The 21,248-nt window shown below is 73.9% G+C and overlaps 2 protein-coding genes and 2 non-coding genes across 4 annotated transcripts; all 4 read left to right on the plus strand.

The window, feature by feature from the left end:
- Nucleotides 1-358: 358 nt before the first annotated feature.
- On the plus strand, nt 359-3,557 carry ATP5F1B (ATP synthase F1 subunit beta). The gene is made up of 10 exons (XM_074807784.1): nt 359-504; nt 873-1,055; nt 1,329-1,503; nt 1,696-1,817; nt 2,057-2,241; nt 2,327-2,485; nt 2,582-2,704; nt 2,799-3,011; nt 3,094-3,295; nt 3,381-3,557. The coding sequence occupies exons 1-10, from the start codon at nt 363-365 to the stop codon at nt 3,476-3,478; spliced, it is 1,602 nt and encodes a 533-aa protein (XP_074663885.1). The 5' UTR covers nt 359-362; the 3' UTR covers nt 3,479-3,557.
- Nucleotides 1,097-1,171, plus strand: LOC141915932 (small nucleolar RNA SNORD59). The gene has a single exon (XR_012621039.1). It is a non-coding gene; the product is annotated as a small nucleolar RNA SNORD59 (small nucleolar RNA).
- On the plus strand, nt 1,909-1,984 carry LOC141915931 (small nucleolar RNA SNORD59). The gene has a single exon (XR_012621038.1). It is a non-coding gene; the product is annotated as a small nucleolar RNA SNORD59 (small nucleolar RNA).
- A 1,458-nt stretch (nt 3,558-5,015) lies between the features above and the next one.
- Nucleotides 5,016-20,105, plus strand: BAZ2A (bromodomain adjacent to zinc finger domain 2A). Its single transcript, XM_074807754.1, is given in 36 exon segments — nt 5,016-5,144; nt 7,853-7,990; nt 8,463-8,531; nt 8,534-8,631; nt 8,634-8,994; nt 8,997-9,038; nt 9,420-9,605; nt 10,258-10,449; nt 10,862-11,056; nt 11,135-11,195; nt 11,271-11,379; nt 11,533-11,634; nt 11,715-11,925; nt 12,039-12,100; nt 12,210-12,275; nt 12,358-12,549; nt 12,630-12,884; nt 13,263-13,272; nt 13,275-13,476; nt 13,615-13,689; nt 13,825-13,987; nt 14,092-14,151; nt 14,234-14,369; nt 14,453-14,488; nt 14,491-15,026; nt 15,321-15,546; nt 15,622-15,777; nt 15,853-16,016; nt 16,335-16,618; nt 16,701-16,833; nt 16,921-17,067; nt 17,163-17,392; nt 17,465-17,608; nt 17,968-18,093; nt 19,535-19,604; nt 19,970-20,105. Coding segments are annotated over 35 exon segments (5,253 nt in total). The 5' UTR covers nt 5,016-5,144; nt 7,853-7,854; the 3' UTR covers nt 19,988-20,105.
- The last annotated feature ends 1,143 nt before the right edge of the window (nt 20,106-21,248 follow it).

Consider the following 21,248-nt stretch of genomic DNA (forward strand, 5'->3'; position numbering starts at 1 on the left):
GGGGGGGTGGGGGGGGGGGGCGGTCCCCTCCCGCTGTGGCGGGGCCGGGACCCGCGGTCGCGGCGCCCGCCCCAAGGACAAGCGCGGGACACGTGCGCCACTGCTTCCGGTGCCCTTCGGCACGGGCCCGCCCCTTCCGGTGCATCCCGCCCTATCCCTTCGTGGCGCTTCTTGACGGACAGGGCTGCGGCCCAACCGCGAGGAGGCGAAGAGCGAGCGGTGAGGCGAGTCCGGCCAATGGGAGGGCGAGCGCGGAGGGAGCGGCTCAGGGCGGCGCCCAATGGGCGCGTGACGTGCGCCGCGGGCCCGCCCTGCGGGGGCCGTGTGGGGCGGGCGGGGCGCGGGGCTCAGTCGGCGCCGCCATGTTGGGGCTCGCGGGTCGCTGCTCGGCCGCCGCCGCCGCCGCCGCCCGGCCGCTGCTGCGCCGCGGGGCCCGGCCGGGCCGCGACCTCCTGCCGCTGCTCCTCAGCCGCGGGGCCGGCCCGGCCGCCGCCGCCGGGGCGCGTGAGTGCGGGGCGGCCGCGGGGTCACCTTGGGGCCTGCGCGGGCGGGGGGCGCGGGAACCGTTATCGGGGCCCCGTTATCGGGACGGGACGCGCCAGGCGGTCACGGCGAGGGCGTGGGGAGAGCAGCGGTCCCGGGGCGCGTCGCGGGGGAGCCTCGGGGTGCCGGGGGTCCTGGGTGCACCGTGGGGGGTCCTGGGGGTGCACCATGGGGGGTGCGGGGGGTCCTGGGGGTGCACCATGGAGGGTGCGGGGGTCCTGGGTGCACCATGGGGAGTGCGGGGGGTCCTGGGTGCCCCGAGGGGGTGCCGGGGTCTTGGGCACATCCCGGGGGTCCCGCAGTTACCGTGATTCGTCCCTCCCCCCCAGGACGGGACTATGCCGCCCAGCCAGCCCCCGCCGCCAAGGCCGGCGCGACCACCGGCCGCATCGTGGCCGTCATCGGCGCGGTGGTGGACGTGCAGTTCGACGAGGGGCTGCCCCCCATCCTCAACGCCCTTGAGGTGCAGGGCAGGGACACGCGGCTGGTGCTGGAGGTGGCTCAGCACCTGGGTGAGCATCTGCCGCAGAGGAGCCGCAGAGGGGGGAGGGCTCCTCCTGTGATGATGCAGCTTCATGACTTTCGTTCTCCTGAGCTTGCTGAAGCCACGGATTTCAGTCTGAGGAGGATGGAAATGGCTGCCAGAAGGCTCCGGCCTGCGGGGCTGCAGTTTGAGTGTGGCCTGGGCTCGGTTTTTCTCTGTGCTCTTTTGTTCCTGGGTCCTGCAGCTGCCCCCAGGGTCAGCTCGAGGACACTGCGGTGACACTGTCCCTGGGCTTTGGCAGGGGAGAACACGGTGCGCACGATCGCCATGGACGGGACAGAAGGGCTGGTGAGAGGACAGAAGGTGCTGGACTCCGGCGCACCCATCCGCATCCCCGTCGGCCCCGAGACCCTGGGCAGGATCATGAACGTCATCGGGGAGCCCATCGACGAGAGGGGCCCCATCACGACGAAACAGTGAGCGATGCCGCGGGCCCGTGGGCAGCGTCATGTGGGGTTTGGAGGGGGGGGCGCAGGCTCTGGAGCAGGGGATGTGTCCCTGCCACCCTCCTGTTCTCCTGGGCCACGAGCAGGGACTGCGCTTGCGCGGTCTCCCGCCAGCACCCCGACCCACCGAGGGTCCCTGTTTCTCTCCGCCTCCCGCTGCAGGTTTGCTGCCATCCACGCCGAAGCCCCCGAGTTCGTGGAGATGAGCGTGGAACAGGAGATCCTGGTGACGGGGATCAAGGTGGTGGATCTGCTGGCTCCCTACGCCAAGGGCGGCAAGATCGGTGCGTGGCTGCCAGAGGACGGGGGGTGTCCAGGAGGGGGGCGCCCTGCCAGCCCCGCCGGGGCTCGGGTCTGGTCCCTCTGCAGCCGTTTCCTTCGCTGATGAGTAACTTAACTTGACTTTCGTTCTTCTGAGCTCGCTGAAGCCACGTGTATCGATCTGAGGAGGAAAGAGGGGAGGGGAGATGCTGGGGGCAGCCCGGGGGGGGCTCAGGGCCGAGCAGGACTCTGTTCTCCCCAGGTCTGTTTGGGGGCGCCGGCGTCGGCAAGACGGTGCTGATCATGGAGCTGATCAACAACGTGGCGAAGGCCCACGGCGGTTACTCGGTGTTCGCCGGCGTGGGGGAGCGAACCCGCGAGGGCAACGACTTGTACCACGAGATGATCGAGTCTGGGGTCATCAACCTGAAAGATGCCACTTCCAAGGTGTGCTGGGGGGGCCGGGGGGGTCCCGGCGGGGGGCCGGTGGCAGAGCGGGGCCGTGCCAACGCCCGGGTCCCGCTGCCCGCAGGTCGCGTTGGTCTACGGGCAGATGAACGAGCCCCCGGGCGCCCGCGCCAGAGTGGCCCTGACGGGGCTGACGGTGGCCGAATACTTCAGGGACCAGGAGGGCCAGGACGTGCTGCTCTTCATCGACAACATCTTCCGCTTCACCCAGGCTGGCTCCGAGGTCTGTGCCCGGCGCGGGGCCGCAGCTGGGCGCGGTGGTGGCTGGGCCCGACCCCCCGCCCCGCGTGGCTGCTCACGGGCTCTGTTCCCCTCCCAGGTGTCGGCCCTGCTGGGCAGAATCCCCTCGGCCGTGGGCTACCAGCCCACGTTGGCCACCGACATGGGCACGATGCAGGAGCGGATCACCACCACGCGCAAGGGCTCTATCACGTCGGTGCAGGTGAGGGCAGGGCCGGCCCTGCCGTGCCGGGGGGAGCCGCGGGGGCCTGTCTGGAGCCCCCCCGGCCCCACCGTCCCCTTCCCCCCCTCCCCAGGCCATCTACGTGCCGGCTGACGACTTGACCGACCCCGCCCCGGCCACCACCTTCGCCCACCTGGACGCCACCACGGTGCTGTCGCGCGCCATCGCCGAGCTGGGCATCTACCCGGCCGTGGACCCGCTGGACTCCACCTCCCGCATCATGGACCCCAACATCGTGGGCCCCGAGCACTACGACGTGGCCCGGGGGGTGCAGAAGATCCTGCAGGTGTGGGGGGGCGGGGCAGGCCCCGCGGGGGGGGCTGTGGGGAGCCCGGTGCTGGCCACTCACCCCCCCGTGTCCCCCCCAGGACTACAAGTCCCTGCAGGACATCATCGCCATCCTGGGCATGGACGAGCTCTCCGAGGAGGACAAGCTGACGGTCGCCCGCGCCCGCAAGATCCAGCGCTTCCTCTCGCAGCCCTTCCAGGTGGCCGAGGTCTTCACTGGCCACATGGGCAAGCTGGTGCCGCTCAAGGAGACCATCAAGGGCTTCAAGCAGATCCTGGCAGGTGAGGTGGCCGCGGCGGGGGGAGCTGGGGGCTGCGGGGAGCCCGGGCCCCCCCCTCCCCGCGCTGACGCAGCCTCTCCCCCCAGGTGACTACGACCACCTCCCGGAACAGGCCTTCTACATGGTGGGGCCCATCGAGGAGGCGGTGGCCAAGGCCGAGAAGCTGGCGGAGGAACACGCCTGAGCGGGCCCCCCCCGGCCCCCCCCCGGGGCCGCCCCCCCAGTATTTAACGTTTCCAATAAAACATCGGTGAAAACATCCAGCCCCGGGCCCTGTGTGCGTGGGCCTGAGGGGTGGGGGGTCCTGTGAGCCCCCTGCCCGCGCTCTGGGGGGGCTGCGCTCTCCCTGGGGCCCCCCGGGGCTCCCCTCTGCTTTGGGGGGGGCAGGGTGAGGGTCGGGCCTCAGCTGCCGCCCGCAGTGCAGGGACTCCCGGCCCGGGGGGGTCCCCAGACGTTGGGACAGATCCCCCCCCCCCGCCGCGGGGGGTGGTCGCACACCCTGGTCCCCTGGTCTGTCCCTGGCCCCGTGTCCGTGTGTCTGTCCCGCCCCACCCACCCCCCCCAGCTCCACCATTTTGCAGCACAAAGAGCCAACGGCGGGGGCGGGGGGGGGCGCGGCCCCGCCAGCTGCGGCTTTGTCCGAGGGGTCCCGGGGGGCACCGAGAACCCCCCCGGGGGCTGGGCCAAGCCCCCGCCCCGGGGACTCACCGGCGGAGCCGCGGGAGGGGGGCGGCGGGCGCGTCCCGGCTCGGGCTGCGGCCGGGGGGGCCCGTGGCGCGGTCCCGGTGTGGGGGTGCCCCGCCCCGCCCCCCGCACGGCCGCGGCCCCTTTAAATGGCGGCGCGGCCCGCGCGCGGAGGGGGCGGGGGCGGCCGGTGACATCACGGGGCCGGGAGCACCTGCGGCTCCGCCACCGGCACCGGCACCGACCGCACCGGGCCGGCACCGCCGCCCCCAGGTACGCGCCGCGCGGGACGGGCCCCGGGGACACCCCCGACACCCCCCACCCCGCCGCACCGGGACCCCCGCGGGACCGGGACGGTCGTACCGGGACTCCCCGCTCTGTACCGCGACCCCCCCGCCGGCCCGGGAGCCCCCACCGGGCAGGCACCCCCCGCACCGGGCAGGGATTCCCCCCCTGGCCGCACCGGGACAGGCCCCTCCGCACCGGGCTCCCCTTCTCCCCGCGACCCCCCCGCCGGTAACCGGAGCCCCCCCCCGGCCCCTGCGCGGCCCGGCCGGTGCCGTGACGTCACCGGGGATCCCGGGGGCTGGCGTCGGGGCTGGGGGGGGAGGCCGGTGTCCCCGCGGCCGCGCCGAGTCCGGGAGTGGCGGGGTCCCGGTGCCGGTCCCGGTGCCGCCGTTCTCCGGGGTCGGGCCGGGGGGGGCGAAGGGAAAACGAAAGGGGAAGCGGCGGGGGGGGGCGGGGGCGGTGCCGGGAGGGGGGGCCCGGGGGTGGGGGCGGGCCCGGGGGAAGCGGAGAGTGGGGGGGGGGGCCCGGGGGAGGGGGGGGGGCGGGCCCCGCGTGGGGATTCCCCCCGCCCTGACCCCGCCGGGGGCGGGGATCCCCCCCCCACGTGGGCGCGTGTCCCGCCCCCGGTGACGCGCGGCGCCGCTCCCGGTGACGCGATCGCGGCGGCGGTGACGCGCGGGGGGGGCGGGGCTGGGACCGCCCGGCGGCGCGAGGCGCTTCCTGCCCCCGCCGCTGTCTCGGCTCCGCTCGGCGGCCCCGGGGCGCTGCGGCCCGGCCCGGCCCGGCCCGGGGGTGCGGAGGGGCCGCGCCATGCGGAGCCGCGTCCCGCGCTGAGCCGGGCCCGGGGCGCCCGCCGGGCCCGCGCCGCCGCCTGCCAGGTGCGGGGTCGGGGCGCGGGGGGGGGGCGGGAGCGGCCCGCGGCGGCCTTTAACGGCGAGACGGGGGGGGGGGTGGCGGTTGGGGCCCGGCGCGGGGGGCGGCGGCCGGGGGCGGCCCCGGCGAGACACCCCCGCTCCCCTTCCCCGACCTCGGCGAGACCCCCCCGCCCGGCGCATCCCGGTGAGCCCGCCCCTCCCCGGCCCCCGCGAGCCCCCCCCCTCCCGGTGAGGACCCCCGGTCCCCCCTCACCGGCGGCCTCTGCGTTGCCCCCCCCCCCGCCGCGTTCCCGTCCCGGACGCAGGAGGGAGACACCCCCCACCCCCCCGCACCGTGTGTCCCCCCCCCGCCCCCGTTCGGTTTCCCCGCCCCCTCCCGGCTCGGCCCCCCCCCCCCCCCCCCTGCGGCGGCGGGTGGGGGCGGGGCTCTCCCCCCATCTCCGCGAGACCCGGCGGGGGGCGGGGGGGGTGTCCTTGCCGCAGGGACCGGGGGGTCCCCGCCGGGTGCGGCACCGCGCGCGGGGGGGCCAGTCCCGGGGCTGTGTCCGTCCGTGTCCGTCCCCCCCCGCAGGAAGTGGCCGGGAAATGGAGCCGGTTGTTGCGTCTCGTTGTTTTTGAAACGTCCTTTTTAATCAGGTCGCGTCTCGCTCCCGGGGCCTCCCGCTGCTGCCCCCGGGGGCCCGCGGCCCCGGGGGGGGCCGAGCTCCCAGCCAGGCCAACGGCACCGGCTAAACGGCCCCGACGGCCCCCCCCGGCCCCGGAGCTCTGGGCGCCCCCCCCCCCTTCCCCCCCCCGCCTCCGGGGCACGGTCCCCGCCTGCCACCCGCAGCCACCGGGAGCGCGACGAGCCCGGCCCGGGCGCCGGTGGGTGCTGCCACGTCGGCTCCGCCCGCGCCGGCGGGACGCGGGGAGCAGCCCCGGGGGAGCAGCCCCCGCCTCGGGGGGAGCCCCGGGCCCGCCGCCGGCCCTCGCCCCCCTCCCCTCGCCCGCTCCCGGCCGGCTCCGGTTACCGGTTACCGCCGTGGCCCAGTTTGCGGCTCCGTCACGTGCTGCCCGGCGGGGGGAGCCCCGGCCCCGGGCGATGCCGAGGGCGGCTCCGGCACCCGCAGGGCCCCGGGGTGGCCCCAGAACGGGGGGGTCGGCGCCCCCCTGCCCTCGCCGCGGTCCATTCCCACCCGCCCGGGTTTCAGTTCGCCCCCCGCCCCCCCGTGCCCGGCCCATCCCGGGCTGCGGCCGCCACCTGCCCGGTTCTGGCGCGGCCCTTCGCCGCCTCCTCTGACCCCCGGGAGCGCCGCGGTCGGACCCATCCCCCTGCAGCCGAGGGGGGTCCCGGCCGGGCGGCGCGGGGGGGCTGCGGGGCCACCCCAGGACACCTGGGAGTGACGCGTGTGGCCGCCGTGTCACCGCCCATACGGGTTCCTCTGGCGGATGAATCACGGGTGGCCCCGGCAGCCGGGAGAGCGCTCGGTGGCCCCGGCCCATCGCTCGGTGGCCCTGGCCCAGCGCTCGGTGGCCCCGGCCCCTCCGGCCCTCGCCGTGATGAAATCCCCGCCCGGGTTTCGACACGGGCTGTGCCACGAGCCGCTGCCGAAGCGCCTCGGCCCTTCCGGAGAGGTCGGTGGAGGCGGCACCGCCTCGGCCGGCGGCGGAGTCGGGGTGCGCGGTGCCGTGGGGCGTCCCCGCAGGTCCCCGCTGGCACCGGGGCTCCCACCTCCGCTCTGGGTGGCAGCGCCCCGGCCCCCCCGCGCCATGGTGGCGGCACAGCAGAGCCCCGTCCTGGGGCTGGCCCCGCCGGGAGCCCCCGCTCCCGCTGCTCTGGCCCGTGGGGAGCGTTTGCCGCTCCCGGGCCGTGAAGGTCACTGGCGGCCCCGGGCCGAGCCGGCTGCGGGGCTCCAGCTCCTCGTGGTGACACGAGGCCAGGTCCTGCCGCGGGCGCTGCTGCGGGGGCGTCCCTGGAGCTGGGCCTGGGGGTGACAGGCCCCGGGTCTGTGCCGGGGCTGCACCGTGGGATGCGGGTTCCCCTGCGGCTGGGGGGGTCGCGGCTGCGGCCGCACCGGCTGTCACCCACCTCGGAGGCGTTTCTGTGCCGGGAGGGCAGCGCTCCCCAGGGAGCAGCGGCTGTGCCGGGGCCCCGCGGGGTCACCGAGCTGCTGGGGAGGGGCCGGTGCTTCGCTGGCAAATGGCCCCTGTGGGTCCGTTGGCCAGGAGCCCAGCAGAGCCCCCGCGGTCTCGCCCTGGCAGGGGGGCCCCGGGGTGGCGGCGCCAGGGAGCCGGTGTGGGAAGAAGCGCGGGTGGGTGGCAAGTGGGGTTCCTCGGCGATGGCCGTCCCTGGGGACGCCGGAGCGTGGTGACAAGCTGTGCTCACGCAGGTGGCAGCTCGTCCCGCTGGGGCTGCTGGGCCTGGGCCAGCTCGCGGCAGAGGCGGCAGCATCTCCACTGGGCCGGGGGCCCGGCGAGGGGCATCGCGGTCCCGGGGGGCTTTCGCTGTCGCTCCTCGCCCTCCTCGGCCCCACCACGTTTCCCTCGAGCTCCGGGTCAGGAGCTCGCCCTGCCCTGGGCTCCCCGCAGGGAGCAGCTGTGCCCCGGCGTGGAACCGGAGGGTCCCCCCCTCCCCGTGCCCCTGCGGTGGGTGTCAGGGCCGGGCGTTCGCCGCGCTGGCGGCCCCGGTCCCCGCCGGTGGCTGATCCTGGTGCCTCTTCTCCCCTCCGCAGAAATGGAAACAAACAACCATTTTAACTTCACTGGCCTTTCCTCTGCACCCGCTGCCTCAGGACCGAAACCCACGCCTGCCTCAGGGGACAGCCCCTTCGCCCACGGCTCCCCACTCAGCTTCCCCCCGCAAGGGAAAAGTAAGTGTCCGCGCGGGGCCGGCGCAGCCCGGGGTCGTGGGGACGGCGGGGCCGGGGGTCTGTCGCGCGCCCACCGTCGCCTTGGCCTAGAAAAGCGGCGGCGCCGGCGCAGGGTCCCCGCGTGGATTTGGCGGGTCAGCTGATCCGGCGCAGCCCTGCCAAGCGCTGGACTAATCCCCGGCACCCTGCAACCTCGGCCCGACGCCGCCGGAGCCCCACGGCGGGGCCGCTTTCGCCGAGCTGCGCTGGGGGGGGGGTCTCGGGGGCGCAACCGCCCAGCTCTGCCCGGGTGATGATCGCGCCGGGGCGGGGGGGCACCGGCGGGGCTGGGGGCTTAATGGTCTCTGGGCCGCATCGTCCGTCTGTCCTCAAACCCTCTCGTCCGCCGCCGGCGGGGCCTCGGTGCGAGGGGGGGCGTCGAGAAAGGCCCCCGCCGCGCCGCTGACCCGTCTCTGCTCTGGCTCCCTCGCAGGTCTGAACGGGGGCATGAATGTCAATGGCTTCTCTACTGTATCTCACCCCAGTACTTCAGGGACCTTCGCCCCAGCTCGCCGCCCGCCGGCACGCCGCCCCTCCGCCCCTACGACTGCCTCTGGGACTACGCGCCGTACCCGCCCGCCGCCGGCCTCAAGGACGGCAGCCCCCCCGCCCCCCGCTCTCCGGCCTCGGACAGTTCCCACTCAACGGCGTGGCCGGGGGGTCCCGGCCGGCGTCCCCGGGGCACGGCACTAACCTGCGGGGGGCCGGGCAGGAGTTCTGGGGCAACGGCACCCCCGGCCCCATGGGGCTGAACTTCGACTCGCAGGAGCTGTACGACTCCTTCCACGACCAGAGCTTTGAGCTGATGCCGAACGGGCCGGCCGGCTTCTACACGGCTGCCCAGCCCTCCCCCATGCTGGGCTCCGGCTCCCAGCCCTTCTCGCTGCCGCCGGACGAGCCGGGCGCCGGCGATGGAGACGCCGATGCCGCAGCCAAAGAGCTGCCCCCCGCCATCGCGGAGAACGGGGCGGGCTGGTGGGCAGCCTGGAGCTGGAGGAGGCGCAGCCAGGTAGGAGCGCGGCGCTGCCGGGTCCTGGAGGGGAGTTGGGTGTCGCGCTCCCCGGGGCGGCCCGACCCCCCCGACCCGCCTGCCCCGTGTCCCGGCTGAGGTTTGGCCTCTCACAGCTCAGAGCGAGCGCTGGGATCTCGTTAAACCGGGCCGGATGCAGCCCGCGGCGTAACCGCTCGGCGTGTTCCCCCGGGGTGGGGGCTGGGGGCTGCGGGGGGCTGGGGGCTGGGGGGGAGGCCCAGCAGCCAACCACCCCGGCGCGGGGAATGGCGGCGGCTCGTGCTGGGCGATGCCCTGGGGTGGGGGTGGCCGGGCCGCGGGCTCTGTCGCCGTCCCGTCCCGCAGCCGCGGGGTCTGTTTTCGGTCGGTTTTTCCCTTTAGACTTGAAGATCTGCGGCTACAACGGGTCTGTCCCCGGCGCGGTGCCGCTGGGGCAGGAGGGGCCTGTCCTGCCCCCCGGCGTGGGCAGCGGCTGCCTGGGGGACACGTCGCCCATCGCCCCACGCCTGGAGGACACCCCCATCCTCAGCGAAGACCCCCTGGAGCCCTTCGAGTCCCTGGCGCGAGGTACGGGGGTGCTGCCCGCTGGGCTGGGGGGGGCAATGTGGGGCGGGAAGGGCAGCTGCCTGCACCCGGCTGCCTGTGCCGGCACCCAGCCCTGCTCCGTCCCCTTGGGGGTGGCGGTGGCCGTGGCCGTGGCGGAGGGGTGGCGGGTGGGCCGTGGCAGTGGCCGTGGCGGAGGGATGGCGGTGGCCGTGGCGGTGGCCGTGGCGGAGGGATGGCGGTGGCTGTGGCGGTGGCGGTGGCCGTGGCGGAGGGATGGCGGTGGCGGAGGCTCCGTGGTGGCCGCGGCGCAGGCAGCCCTGGGCAGGCGCTGCGGGCAGGGGCGGGCCCGCTCCCTCCCGCGCCACCTCCGCCGCGCTCCGTCCTTCCCTCCCTTCCCAGCGCCGTGACGAGGCTGTTAGAACTTCCGCGCTGGTGAACATCCACCGCCACCGCCTCGGCCATTTTGGGCTCCTCCGCTTCCCAGAGGAGGGGGCGTGGCTGGGGGCGCCGAAACCCCTTAACCCCTCTTCTGCCGGCGCCTTTTCGGCTGGGGGGGCCCGGCCGCCCCCCCCCGCCCCCCCCGTGCTCGGCCGCCCCTCGGGAGCGGAGATGTGGGTCTGTGTGCCCCCCACCCAGGTCCTGGTGCTCACCCCCCGCCCCCCCGCCCCCCCAGACCCCGGCACCGGGGACCTCTACGCGATGGACGACTCGCAGCTGGTGACCGACAAGTCCCCCCTGGAGGAGCCCCCCGACCTGCGCTGCGCCAGCCCCCCCCTCCACGCCGCCAGCCCCTTCAGCCTGCTGCCCGCCAGCCCCCCGCCCGCCCCGCTGCTCGCCGGCCCCGCCTCGCCGCCCCCCCTGCACGGTACGTGCCACACCAGGACGGGCCGGTGCCCCCGGCCGGCTGCTCGCCTGCCGCACCAGCTGGCCCCTGCGCCGGGGGGTGGGGGGGTGGCCACCCCGCTGGCCTCATCCTGCCCCCGCGGCACCTTTGTGTCCGGGCAGAGCAGGGGCCCCGCGCGTGCCAGCACCCGGGCTGGGGGGCTGCAGCCGGTGCTGGCGGGGACCCCCCCGGGAATGAAGGGTGCACCAGCGCGGGCACGGGCGCAAGCCCCCACGGGGGTCCCCTCGGTGCCGCGGGTGCCCCCGGCCAGCGCGGGGATGGGGGGATGCGCAGCCACATCCCCCCCCAGGACAGGCGGGGGCTGTCTGGTGTCATGGGCGGAGCAGGAAGGCAGCCGCGCTCGGCGGTGACGTCCCTGACCTTGGCTCCGCAGACGGCAGCGTCGACCTCAACGGCAGCGGCCACGCGGGGCTGGAGGGGCTCAACCCTCCGCTGGGGCCGGAGTCCCCGGCCCCGTCCGTGGAGGAGGAGGAGGAGGAGGAAGAGGCTGCCGACAGCTGTCCCGAGACTTCGGCCGTGCCAGAAGCAGAGAGCGAGGAGGCCGCCCCGCTGAGCACGGCGGCAGCAGGTAAGGCCGAGAGCCCCCGCGGGAGCACCCCCCCCGGCCCGCGCGCCCCAGCCCAGCGCCCCGTCCCCTCTCGCGCAGGTGATGTCCCCCGCCGGCGCATCGCCACGCAGGAGGAGGTGCGCTTCCCGCTGCAGCACGGGTACGTGCCCCCGTCCCCCCCCGCGGCCGGCCCCGCGCCGCGCCGCTGCCCCGGGCTGAAGCTCCTTGTGCCCAGGTGGAGACGGGAGGTGCGGATCAAGAAGGGGAACCACCGCTGGCAGGGCGAGACCTGGTACTACGGGCCCTGCGGGAAGAGGATGAAGCAGTTCCCGGAGGTGATCAAGGTACGGTGCCGGGGGGAGCAGGGCGGGGGCCCACACGGGGTCCCGCTCTGCCACAGGCCCCGCCAGAGCCCCTGGCTGCAGCAGGCGGACGCGGCTGAGCGCTGAGCCCCCGTCACGGCCTTCCTCCTCCTCCTCCTCCCCCTCCTCTCCCAGTACCTGAGCAGGAACGTGGTGCAGGACGTCCGGCGCGAGCACTTCAGCTTCAGCCCCCGCATGCCGGTGGGAGATTTCTACGAGGAGCGGGACACTCCGGAGGTGGGTCTGGGGGCTGCGGAGCCGCCCTGTGCCCCCCCCCAGTGCTGTGCTGCCGGGGGTGACCCAGGTTTGTGCCGCAGGGTCTGCAGTGGGTGAAGCTGAGCCCCGAGGAGATCCCCTCGCGCATCCAGGCCATCACAGGCAAGCGCGGGCGACCCCGCAACGCCGAGAAGGCCAAGCCCAAGGAGCCGCCGGCTGCGAAACGCGGCCGGGGCCGTCCTCCCAAGGTCAAGATGGTCGACTTGCTGAGCAAGACGGACGCGCGGCTGCTGAAGAGGCTGGAAGCCCAAGGTACCCCCACCCCAGCCCCCCCGGCTCAGGGCGGCTGGTGCAGCCCCTCACAGCCTGGCTCTGGTGGGACCCCGTGGCCGGTCCATCGTCACCTTCCTTCCCTGCTCTCGCAGAGGTGCTCAGCGACGAGGACAAGCTGAAAATGAGCAAAATCAAGAAGAAAATGAGGCGGAAGGTACGAGCGGCTGCGCAGGGCTCGGGGTGGCTCTGGGGCCCCTCCGGGTCTGGGGCTTCCCTGGTGCGGGAAGGTCACCAGGTCCCTGAGCTGGTCTTGTCCCCTCCAGGCCAAGAACAAGCAGAAGCAGGAAGCCAAAGCGCCCAGAGCGAAGGAGGCCAAGAAGAAGTCCAAAGTGAGTCCGCAGGGTCCGAGGGGGCTGGGAAGGGGCGAGGAGATGGAGCCGCTCTCCCCACGCGTCCGCGGTCCGTCCTCAGGCCAAGGAGAAGAAGAGCAAACCCGAGAAGGGCAAGGACAAAGCGCGGCCCAAGGAGAAGAAGGGCAAAGGGCCCCGCAAGGCGGACAAGGGGCTGGTGGCCCAGCGGCGCCTGGAGGAGCGGCGGCGGCAGCAGCTCATCCTGGAGGAGATGAAGAAGCCCACGGAGGACATGTGCCTGGGGGACCATCAGGTGGGCTGGGGCGCAGGGGGCTTGGCTGGGCCTGCCCGCGGCCTCGCCGGCCCTGACGGCCCCTCTCTCCTCCCCTGCAGCCCCTGCCAGCCTTCTCCCGCATCCCGGGCCTCATCCTGCCCAGCCGCGCCTTCTCCAACTGCCTGACGGTCGTGGAGTTCCTCCAGAGCTACGGCAAGGTCCTGGGCTTCGACCCGGCCAAGGACGTGCCCAGCCTGTGCGCGCTGCAGGAGGGGCTGCTGGGGGTGGGCGACAGCGCCGGCGAGGTGCAGGACCTGCTGGTGCGGCTGCTGCAGGCCGCGCTCTACGACCCCGGGCTGCCGCCGTACTGCCAGGTGAGCTCTTACCCGGCCCCGGCCCCGGCCCCGGCCCCGGCCCCGGCCCAGCCCTGCCCACGCTGGGGCGTCAGTGCCGGCGAGGCCCCGGCTGCTGCCGGCCCAGGACGGGGGGGCCCAGATTTGGGAGCTCTTGCTGCACCCCGCGCCCTCTCGCTGTGCCCGCCGGCCCCTGGCAGCCCTTGGGGTGCTCCTGCCTGGCTCTGCCCAGCTGCCTGGGACCCCCCCAGGCTTGTTCCCCCTTGGGCTCGGGGTCCTGGCCTGGTTTTCCCACCCACAGGGTGCTGGCGTCCTCCCCTTCTTGTTTTTATCCCTCCTGGCAACCCCCACCGTGGGGCAGGAGGAGACTCCCCGAAACCCCCTCTCTGCTCTGCCCAGTCCCTGAAGATCCTGGGGAGAAGGTGTCGGAGATCAGCCTGAACCGCGACACCGTCTCCGAGATCCTGCGCTGCTTCCTGACGGCGTACGGGGCGGGCGAGGACCTGTGCGAGGGGCTGCGGACCAAACCCTTCCAGGCGCTGCCGCCGGAGAAGAAAGCCGCCATCCTGGGCTTCCTGGTGAACGAGCTCAACAGCAGCGCCCTCATCATCAAGTGAGCGCGGGGAGGGGCAAACGCGCGCTGGCCCCTGCGGGCACAGCGCGGGCACGTTGGGGCTCGGCGGGGGCCCCTCTCCTTCCCGGGGGGGCTGCGTGGAGCCCCCCGCCGCAGCCAGCCCCCCTCTCCTCGCAGCGAGATCGACAAGACCCTGGAGAACATGTCCAACTACAGGAAGAACAAGTGGATCATCGAGGGCCGGCTGCGCAGGTGGGTGGGGGGGGGGCGGCGGGGGGGTCTCGGGGTGAATTCTGGGGCGCCGCGGTGTAACCGCGGGGCTCGGCGTGCCGGGGAGCGCCGTGCGCGCGAGGACGGGCGGCGGACGCCTCTGCGGTGTCTCGGCAGGTTGAAGGTGGCCCTGGCCAAGAAGACGGGACGTCCCGAGTCCGACATCACGGGCCTGGAGGACGGGCGGCGCCGGCGCAGCTCCCGCCTGACCGAGGAGACCGGCCTGGAGATGGAGGAGGAGGAGGAGACCCGCGGACGGAAATCCCGCAGGGAGGAGGAGGTGGGGTGGCCGCGGGGTCCGCAGCTCCCGGCGGGGGACGCCGCTCTCGGGGGTCCCTTCCCCGCCCGGCCGCGCTTCCCTGACGGGTCCCGTCCCCTCCCCAGGCCGACACGTCTGCGTCCAGCGTCCCCGAGCTCGAGAGGCAGATCGAGAAGCTGGCCAAGGTGAGCGGGCGGTGGAGGGCCGGGGCTTCGGCCCCCACCTGGGGGCTGCGGGGCCCGTCACCGCCCTGCGCTCTCCCCACAGAGGCAGATGTTCTTCCGCAAGAAGCTGCTCCATTCCTCGCAGACGCTGCGAGCGGCTTCGCTGGGCCAGGACCGGTACCGGCGGCGGTACTGGGTCCTGCCCCACCTGGGCGGCATCTTCGTGGAGGGCGCAGAGGGTGAGCTGGGGAGGGGCTGCGGGGGGGACCCCGCTGGCCAGGAGAGGACCCCGCTTCTCACCTCCTCCTCCTCTTCCTCACAGTGGCTGAGCCAGCACCGCAGGAGCCCCCAGAGGAGAAGGCGTCCCCCACGTCTCCGCGGTGAAGGAGGAGCCGGTGGATGTGCCCGTTCCCAGCCGGACGAACTGCACAGCCTCGCGCTCCCGTGGCCGACCCCGCAAGAGCAAAGAGGAGCTGTCGCAGCACTGCGGGCCCAGGCCCCCCCCCGTCAACGGGGTCCTGGAGGAGTCGATGCCGCTGGGGCAGAGCCAGCACGACCTCAGCCAGTCCGCCTTCCTCTCCTGGCTGAGCCAGACGCAGTCGTCCCTGCTCAAGGGCTCCGTCCTCACCCCAGACAGCAGCCCCGGCAAGGGGGACACGGGGCTCCCGCCGCTCGAGGCCCCGTCGGACCCCACGGAGGAGGAAGAGGAGGAGGAAGAGGAGGAGAGCGCCCCAGAGGCTGCAGAAAAGCGGGGACCCTGGTTCAACCTGCTGCCCCGGACGCCCTGCGACGACCGAGCTCCCCTCGCTACCTCCTCGGCCGAGCCCTCGCCACGAGCCACCGCGCAGCCCCGCAGCCAGCCCCGCGGCGACCTGCCCAAGGGCTTGGCCCGGCAGGTACGTGCGTGGGCCCGGCCGGGGCAGCAGCGTTTCCACCCCGGCCTACAGGGGCTGCGAGAGGCGGGGGGGAACCTCCCGGGGCATCTGGAGGGGGGCAGCAGGGTGGGACCCTCTGCCTGGACACCGGGCACCCTGGGACAGCACCGTGGGAGCTTGGTCCTGTTGCCCCCAACCCTCCAGGCCGAGCCCGCGAGAAGCGAAATAGCCCCAGGGCCTGGGGGGGCTGCGGGATCGGGGGCTGGGGGGCGGGTGCATTCCCAGCCCTTCTGACACACTCTCCCCCCCCCCCAGCTGAACGGTCTCCCTGCGGACGACCCCGCGGCTCCCCTGCTCGCTTCCACGCCGGTGCACGCCGGCGCCAGGGCCCACGGCGCCTGCCCCAGGAGCCGGGGCAGCCTGGAGAAGCTCCAGGACCTGCCGGGGCAGCCCAAGCGCCGAGGGCGGCCCCCAACCAAATTCTTCAAGCAGATCGAGCAGAAGTACTTGACGCAGCTGACGGAGCAGCCTGTGCCCCCTGGTGAGAGGGGCCCCGGGGGGGGGCAGGGGCTGCCGCTGCCCCCGGCGCGGTGCTGAACGCGGTGCTGCCTTCCAGAGATGCGGAGCGGCTGGTGGTGGGTGCAGGACCCCGAGGAGCTGGAGGCGGTGGCTCGCGCGCTGCACCCGCGCGGCATCCGGGAGAAGGCGCTGCACAAGCACCTCACCAAGCACAAGGAGTTCCTGCGGGAGATCTGCCTGCGCAGCACCACCGGTAAGGGCTGCCCGCGGGGGGGGGGCCGCTGCCCACCCCCCCCCCTGCCCCGCTGAGCCCCCCCTGTGCCCCCAGACCCCATCTTCCACCCGCGCCCCGAGGCGGCCGGTGCCGCCGTGTCTCAGGAAGCCCTGGCCCAGTGGTCGGTGATGGAGAGAGCCTACGAGACCGACCTCTCCGTGCTGCAGTGGGTGGAGGAGCTGGAGCAGCGCGTGCTGATGGCCGACCTGCAGATCCGGGTGGGTGCTGGGACCTGCGGATCCGGGTGGGTGCTGGGACCTGCGGATCCGGGTGGGTGCTGGACCTGCGGATCCGGGGTGGGTGCTGGGACCTGCGGATCCGGGGTGGGTGCTGGGACCTGCGGATCCGGGTGGGTGCTGGGACCTGCGGATCCGGGTGGGTGCTGGACCTGCGGATCCGGGTGGGTGCTGGGACCTGCGGATCCGGGTGGGTGCTGGGACCTGCGGATCCGGGTGGGTGCCGGGTGCCCGCCCTGAGCCCCTCTCCTCCCCCCCTGAGCCCCTCTCCTCCCCCCCTGAGCCCCTCTCCTCCCGCAGGGCTGGACGTGCCCCGGCCCCGACTCCACGCGGGACGACCTGCGGTACTGCGAGCACAAGGTGGAGCCCCTGGAGGACATCACGGTGCGGAGCCGGCGGGACGGGCTGCCGCTGCGCCGGGAGCGCACCAACCCCCTGGACCTGGCGGTGCTGCGGCTGGCGGCGCTGGAGCAGAACGTGGAGCGGCGCTACCTGAAGGAACCGCTCTGGCCGCTGCACGAGGTGGTGGTGGAAAAGGCGGTGCTGAGCGGCCCCGAGGAGCTGAGCCTGGGTCCCACCGAGATGTGAGCCCCACGTGTCCCCCCCCCCTCGGCCGCGCCGTCGGGCCGCGGGCGGCGCCGGCTGAGCCCCCCCGTCCCCCCGCAGCGCCTACGAGATCACCCCCCGCGTGCGCACGTGGCGGCAGACGCTGGAGCGGTGCCGGAGCGCGGCCCAGGTCTCGCTCTGCATCTACCAGCTGGAGAAATCCATCGCCTGGGAGAAGTCGGTCAACAGAGTGGTGAGAGCCCGCGCCGTGCTGCCGGGGGGGGCCGGGGTGACGGGGACCCCCCCACCCTGCTGCGGCTGAGCCCCCCCCTCCCCGCAGACCTGCCTGGTGTGCCGGCGCGGGGACGACGACGAGCACCTGCTGCTGTGCGACGGCTGCGACCGCGGCTGCCACCTCTACTGCCACCGGCCCAAGATGACGGAGGTGCCCGAGGGCGACTGGTTCTGCTCCGTCTGCGTCTCCCGGGTAGGTCGGGGGGCAGCCCCCCGCGCCCCCGCCCCCCCCCCCAGCGCCAGGGGTGACCCCGGGCTCCGGTGGTGACCCCCATCCCCTCCCCGCAGGCGGGGGAGTACCGGGACCCCATCTCGCCCCGGCGAGGCAAGAAACGGAAACGGGGGCGTCTCTTTGCGGGGAGCGTCGCCGAGGAGGAGGAGAGCCCGCGGCGCCGGCCGGCCTCGCGCCGCCGGGAGGGGCTGCCCCCCGCGCCCCGCTACGCCGGCGAGGGGCTGTCCCCCGCCAAGCGCCGGGGCGCGACGCCGCGGGGCCCCCCCAGCGACCTGACCTTCTGCGAGTGAGTGGGGCGGGGGGGTGGGAGCCGGGGCCGCGTCCCCGGGGGCTCCCCCTGACCCTGGCGGCCCCCCAGGATCATCCTGATGGAGATGGAGTCGCACGAGGACGCTTGGCCCTTCCTGGAGCCCGTCAACCCCCGCCTGGTCCCCGGCTACCGCAAGATCATCAAGAACCCCATGGACTTCGCCACCATGCGCACGCGGCTGCTGCGGGGCGGGTGAGCGGGGGGTCCCTCCCGGGGGAATGGGGGTCCCTCCTGGGGGAATGGGGGGTCCCTCCCGGGGGGTGTGGGGGTCCCTCCCAGGGGGTGTGGGGGTCCCTCCCAGGGGGTGTGAGGGTCCCTCCCAGGGGGCAATGGGGGGTCCCTCCTGGGGCAATGGGGGTCCCTCCCAGGGGCCTGGGGGTCCCTCCCAGGGGGTGTGAGGGTCCCTCCCGGGGCAATGGGAGTCCCTCCCGGGGGGAATAGGGGTCCCTCCTGGGGGGTGTGGGGGTCCCTCCCGGGGCTGGGGGTCTCTCCCGGGGGGTGTGGGGATCCCTCGGGGTCCCCAGCCCCCCCCAACCCCCCCCCCCCCGCAGGTACTCGAGCTCGGAGGAGTTTGCGGCCGACGCCATGTTGGTGTTCGACAACTGCCAGACCTTCAACGAGGACGACTCGGCCGTGGGCAAGGCCGGACACGCCATGCGCAAGTTCTTCGAGAGCCGGTGGGAGGAGTTTTATCAGGGAAAACACGCTACTAACCCGTGAGCGGGGCGGGCCGCGCCCCCCCCCGCCCGCCCGGGGCTGGGGTCCCCCCCGCGCCCCCCAAGAACTGACTCCTCTGGAGCTGATCTCGCTGCCTGCTGATCCCGTGCGGGGGCCCCCCCAGGCCGGCGCGAACGGGCCCCCCCGCCCCGCGGCGGGCACCCACGGCCCCTTCCCGCTGCCCGGACCCCCCCCCCCCCCTCCAAACCCTGTCCGGACCCCCCCACCCCCCTCCCCCCCCCCAGCACCACAAACTCACAGACTGTGTAAGCCAAAAAGAAAAAAAAAGAGGTGTTTTTTTCTTTCTTTCTTTTAAATTTTATTTTCTAATTAAGAACAGAAACAGCCCCCCCGCCCCTCCGCCCCCCCCCCCCCGCCCGCCCCCGTCGAGGGGAGCGGCCCCTCCCCGCTGGGAATATTTAATAATAGCAATAGTTCGTAGTGAATGTGTCCGCGCGCTCCTGCGCAGCGTCTACATGCATTAACGGCCAGTAAAGTGGACTTAGCCCCCCCCGCCTGCCGCCCCCGCCCCGGCCGGGACCCCCCCGTGCAGACACTTTATGGGGGGGGTCCCCGGCGCAGCCCCCCGCTGCCCTCGGACCCGCGGCCGGGGCGGGCGCCGGCCCCTCCCCACCTGGCTCCAGGGACCAAACTGGGGAGGGTGGGGGGGCCCCGGCAGCCCCTTTCCCTGCCTCCACGTCTCAGGAAGAGCCCGGCCCCCCCCCACCCCCGGCACGGGGACCCCCCCCGGGGCTGGGCCGGGGTCCTGGCCGCCCCCACGCCCCCGACTGGGATCCCTCAGGGACGCTACTGCAGGCCCGGGGGGGGGGCCCGGCCCCCCCCACCCCCCCCACCCCCAACATGGACTTGAAGCCTCAGGCGGGTGTTTGCCCCCCCCCAGACCCGCGCTGGGTCGGGGGGGGGTTGCACTGGGTGGGGAGGGGGCCCCCCCCCGGCTGGCGGGGGCCCGAGCTGGGGCAGGGGTGTCGCCCCCCGCCCCTGCCCCCGGGTCCCCCCCACGCAGCGGGCAGCCAGGGAGGGGGCCGGGGCCCCCCCCGCCCCCCCGGCCAGGATATTACGGGTACTCGCTCTGGGGGTTCGGCGGCCGGCGGGGCCGTGGGGGGGCCCCGGGCGCGTCCCCCCCCGGCCCCACAGAGCACTGAAAACAACTCACCTACCTGGGCAGGAGGGGCCCGGCCGCGCCCCCCGCCCCCCCGTCTCTCAAAGTAGCCTTTTTTCTATCAGATAACCTCAGAAACTTTTTATTTTATTTATTTTTTTGCTTTGAAATAAGAGGTGGATTTGAAGTCTATTTGAACTGACTTTATATTACGCATAAATATTTATATTTTATCTAAATAACTGCGCTGTAACAAACTTTTTTTGTGGTTTGTTTTTTAGTCACGTTTCGGATCCGTCAGGTTTTTTTCCGTCGTGGGAAAGTTTTCGGGAGTCTCCGTATCGTTCTCGTGTTTGTTCAGTTGAAGTTCTCCCCCCCCCGACCCCCCCCCCGGTTTGACACCCCCCCCCTACCCCACACCCCCCTCAATCCCCCCCCCCCCCCCCCCCCCCACGGCCGGCGCCTGCCCCCCACCACCCCCGCCAGGCCCCGGGGGGGGGGGGCCGGTGTCTCTTTGCGCCCCCCCCAGCCCCGGTCCCCCCCCGGCCGGGGGCTGCGGCGTCGCCGGGAGCATCGTGTGTCCCCCCCCCCGGCTGCGGCCCCCCCCCCCTGCCCCCCGCCGGCCGCCTTTTCTATAACCAGCCGTGTCGTTTTAGTGACTTTTTGATAATGTACAGGTTTTGTGAATTTAAATTTATTTCTTTCTATATTTTTAGGACCAATCTCATTTTTAATAAGGTTTCAGGAGGCAGGGGGGGCTGCAGCCCCCCCCCCGGCGCCTGTTGATGTCCCCACGAGCTGTAGGACCCCGCGTGTCGCGTTCGAGAATAAACAACTCACGTTTGATAGACACACGCTGGTCCGAGCCTCTGTGGGGGGGGACTGGGGGGGGGCCAGGGCCATGGGGGGGCTGCCCCGGGGGACCCTGAGCTGCGGGGGGGGGGGCTGCACCGACACCCCACCCCCCCCCCCCGCCCTCCCTCTCCCCACACAACGGAGCCATTTGCTTTTCTTGCCTTTTTATTTAAAAACAAAACAAAAAAAACCTCGAAGGGGGGGGAGCTGTCGGGGGGGGAGGGGGGGGGGCCGAGCGCGAAGCAGGAGGAAGAAATACAAAACTAGAAACCTCTCGAGATTTTAAAAAAAAGCAACTTAAAAACCTGTACAAAATGCGCTACGTATAAATTAAAGGGGGGGGCAGGAGGGGGCCGGGGGGGCCTCGGCGTCTCCTCTGCCGCTCGGGCCCCCCCCCCTGGGGCCGGTGGGACCCTGGTGCTCAGCTCCCCCCCCCCGGCAGCGGGGTGGGGGCTCAGCAGAGGGGTCCCAGCACCCCCCGGCCCCTGCGGGGGCCGTCTGCGGGTCTCCCTCTTTGGTTCCTTCCTGGGGGGGGCCCGTGCCCCCCGACCAAAGGGGCCATGCCCGGGGGGGGGCGGGGGGGGGGGGCCGGGCAGTAGCAGCAACAGGAGAGGTGGGTGATGGCTGGAAACCGGGGGGTGGCGTCAGCCCCAGGTGGGGGGGGTGAGGGGCCGCAGCCCCCTGCCCCCCCCCCAGGCCTGGGCTGAGCACGCACCGAGCTGAGGGGTGAGGTAGATGTGTGGTGGGGGGGCCCCGCTGCCCCGCGGGGGGGGCTGGGGACTCCGCCGCGCTGGGGGGGCTGGAAGAACCGGGAGGCCCTGGGCAGAGCTGGCGGGATGGGGGGGGGGGCACAGCCGGCCCCAGAGCTGGAAGCAAGTTGGAGGGGGCTGCCCCCCCCCCCCCCCCCCGCCCCACCATGGGGACGGACGGACGGACCCACAGCGCGGGGTCGCGAAGCCGGGGCGGGGGGGCCGGGGCAGCTCAGCCCCCCCCCCCCCCCACCCCCGACTCCCTCAATCTTTGGTTGCAAGAGCTGCCCCCGAGGGCCCCCCCTGATTGTCGCTGCGGGGGGGGGGGGGGGTAAGAGGGCAGCGGGGGGGGCCGGGGCACCCCCGGGCGCGGGGACTCTAAAGTGCCTGA

This window comes from Strix aluco, chromosome 27, assembly GCF_031877795.1.
Source record: "Strix aluco isolate bStrAlu1 chromosome 27, bStrAlu1.hap1, whole genome shotgun sequence".
Taxonomy (NCBI): Eukaryota; Metazoa; Chordata; class Aves; order Strigiformes; family Strigidae; genus Strix; species Strix aluco.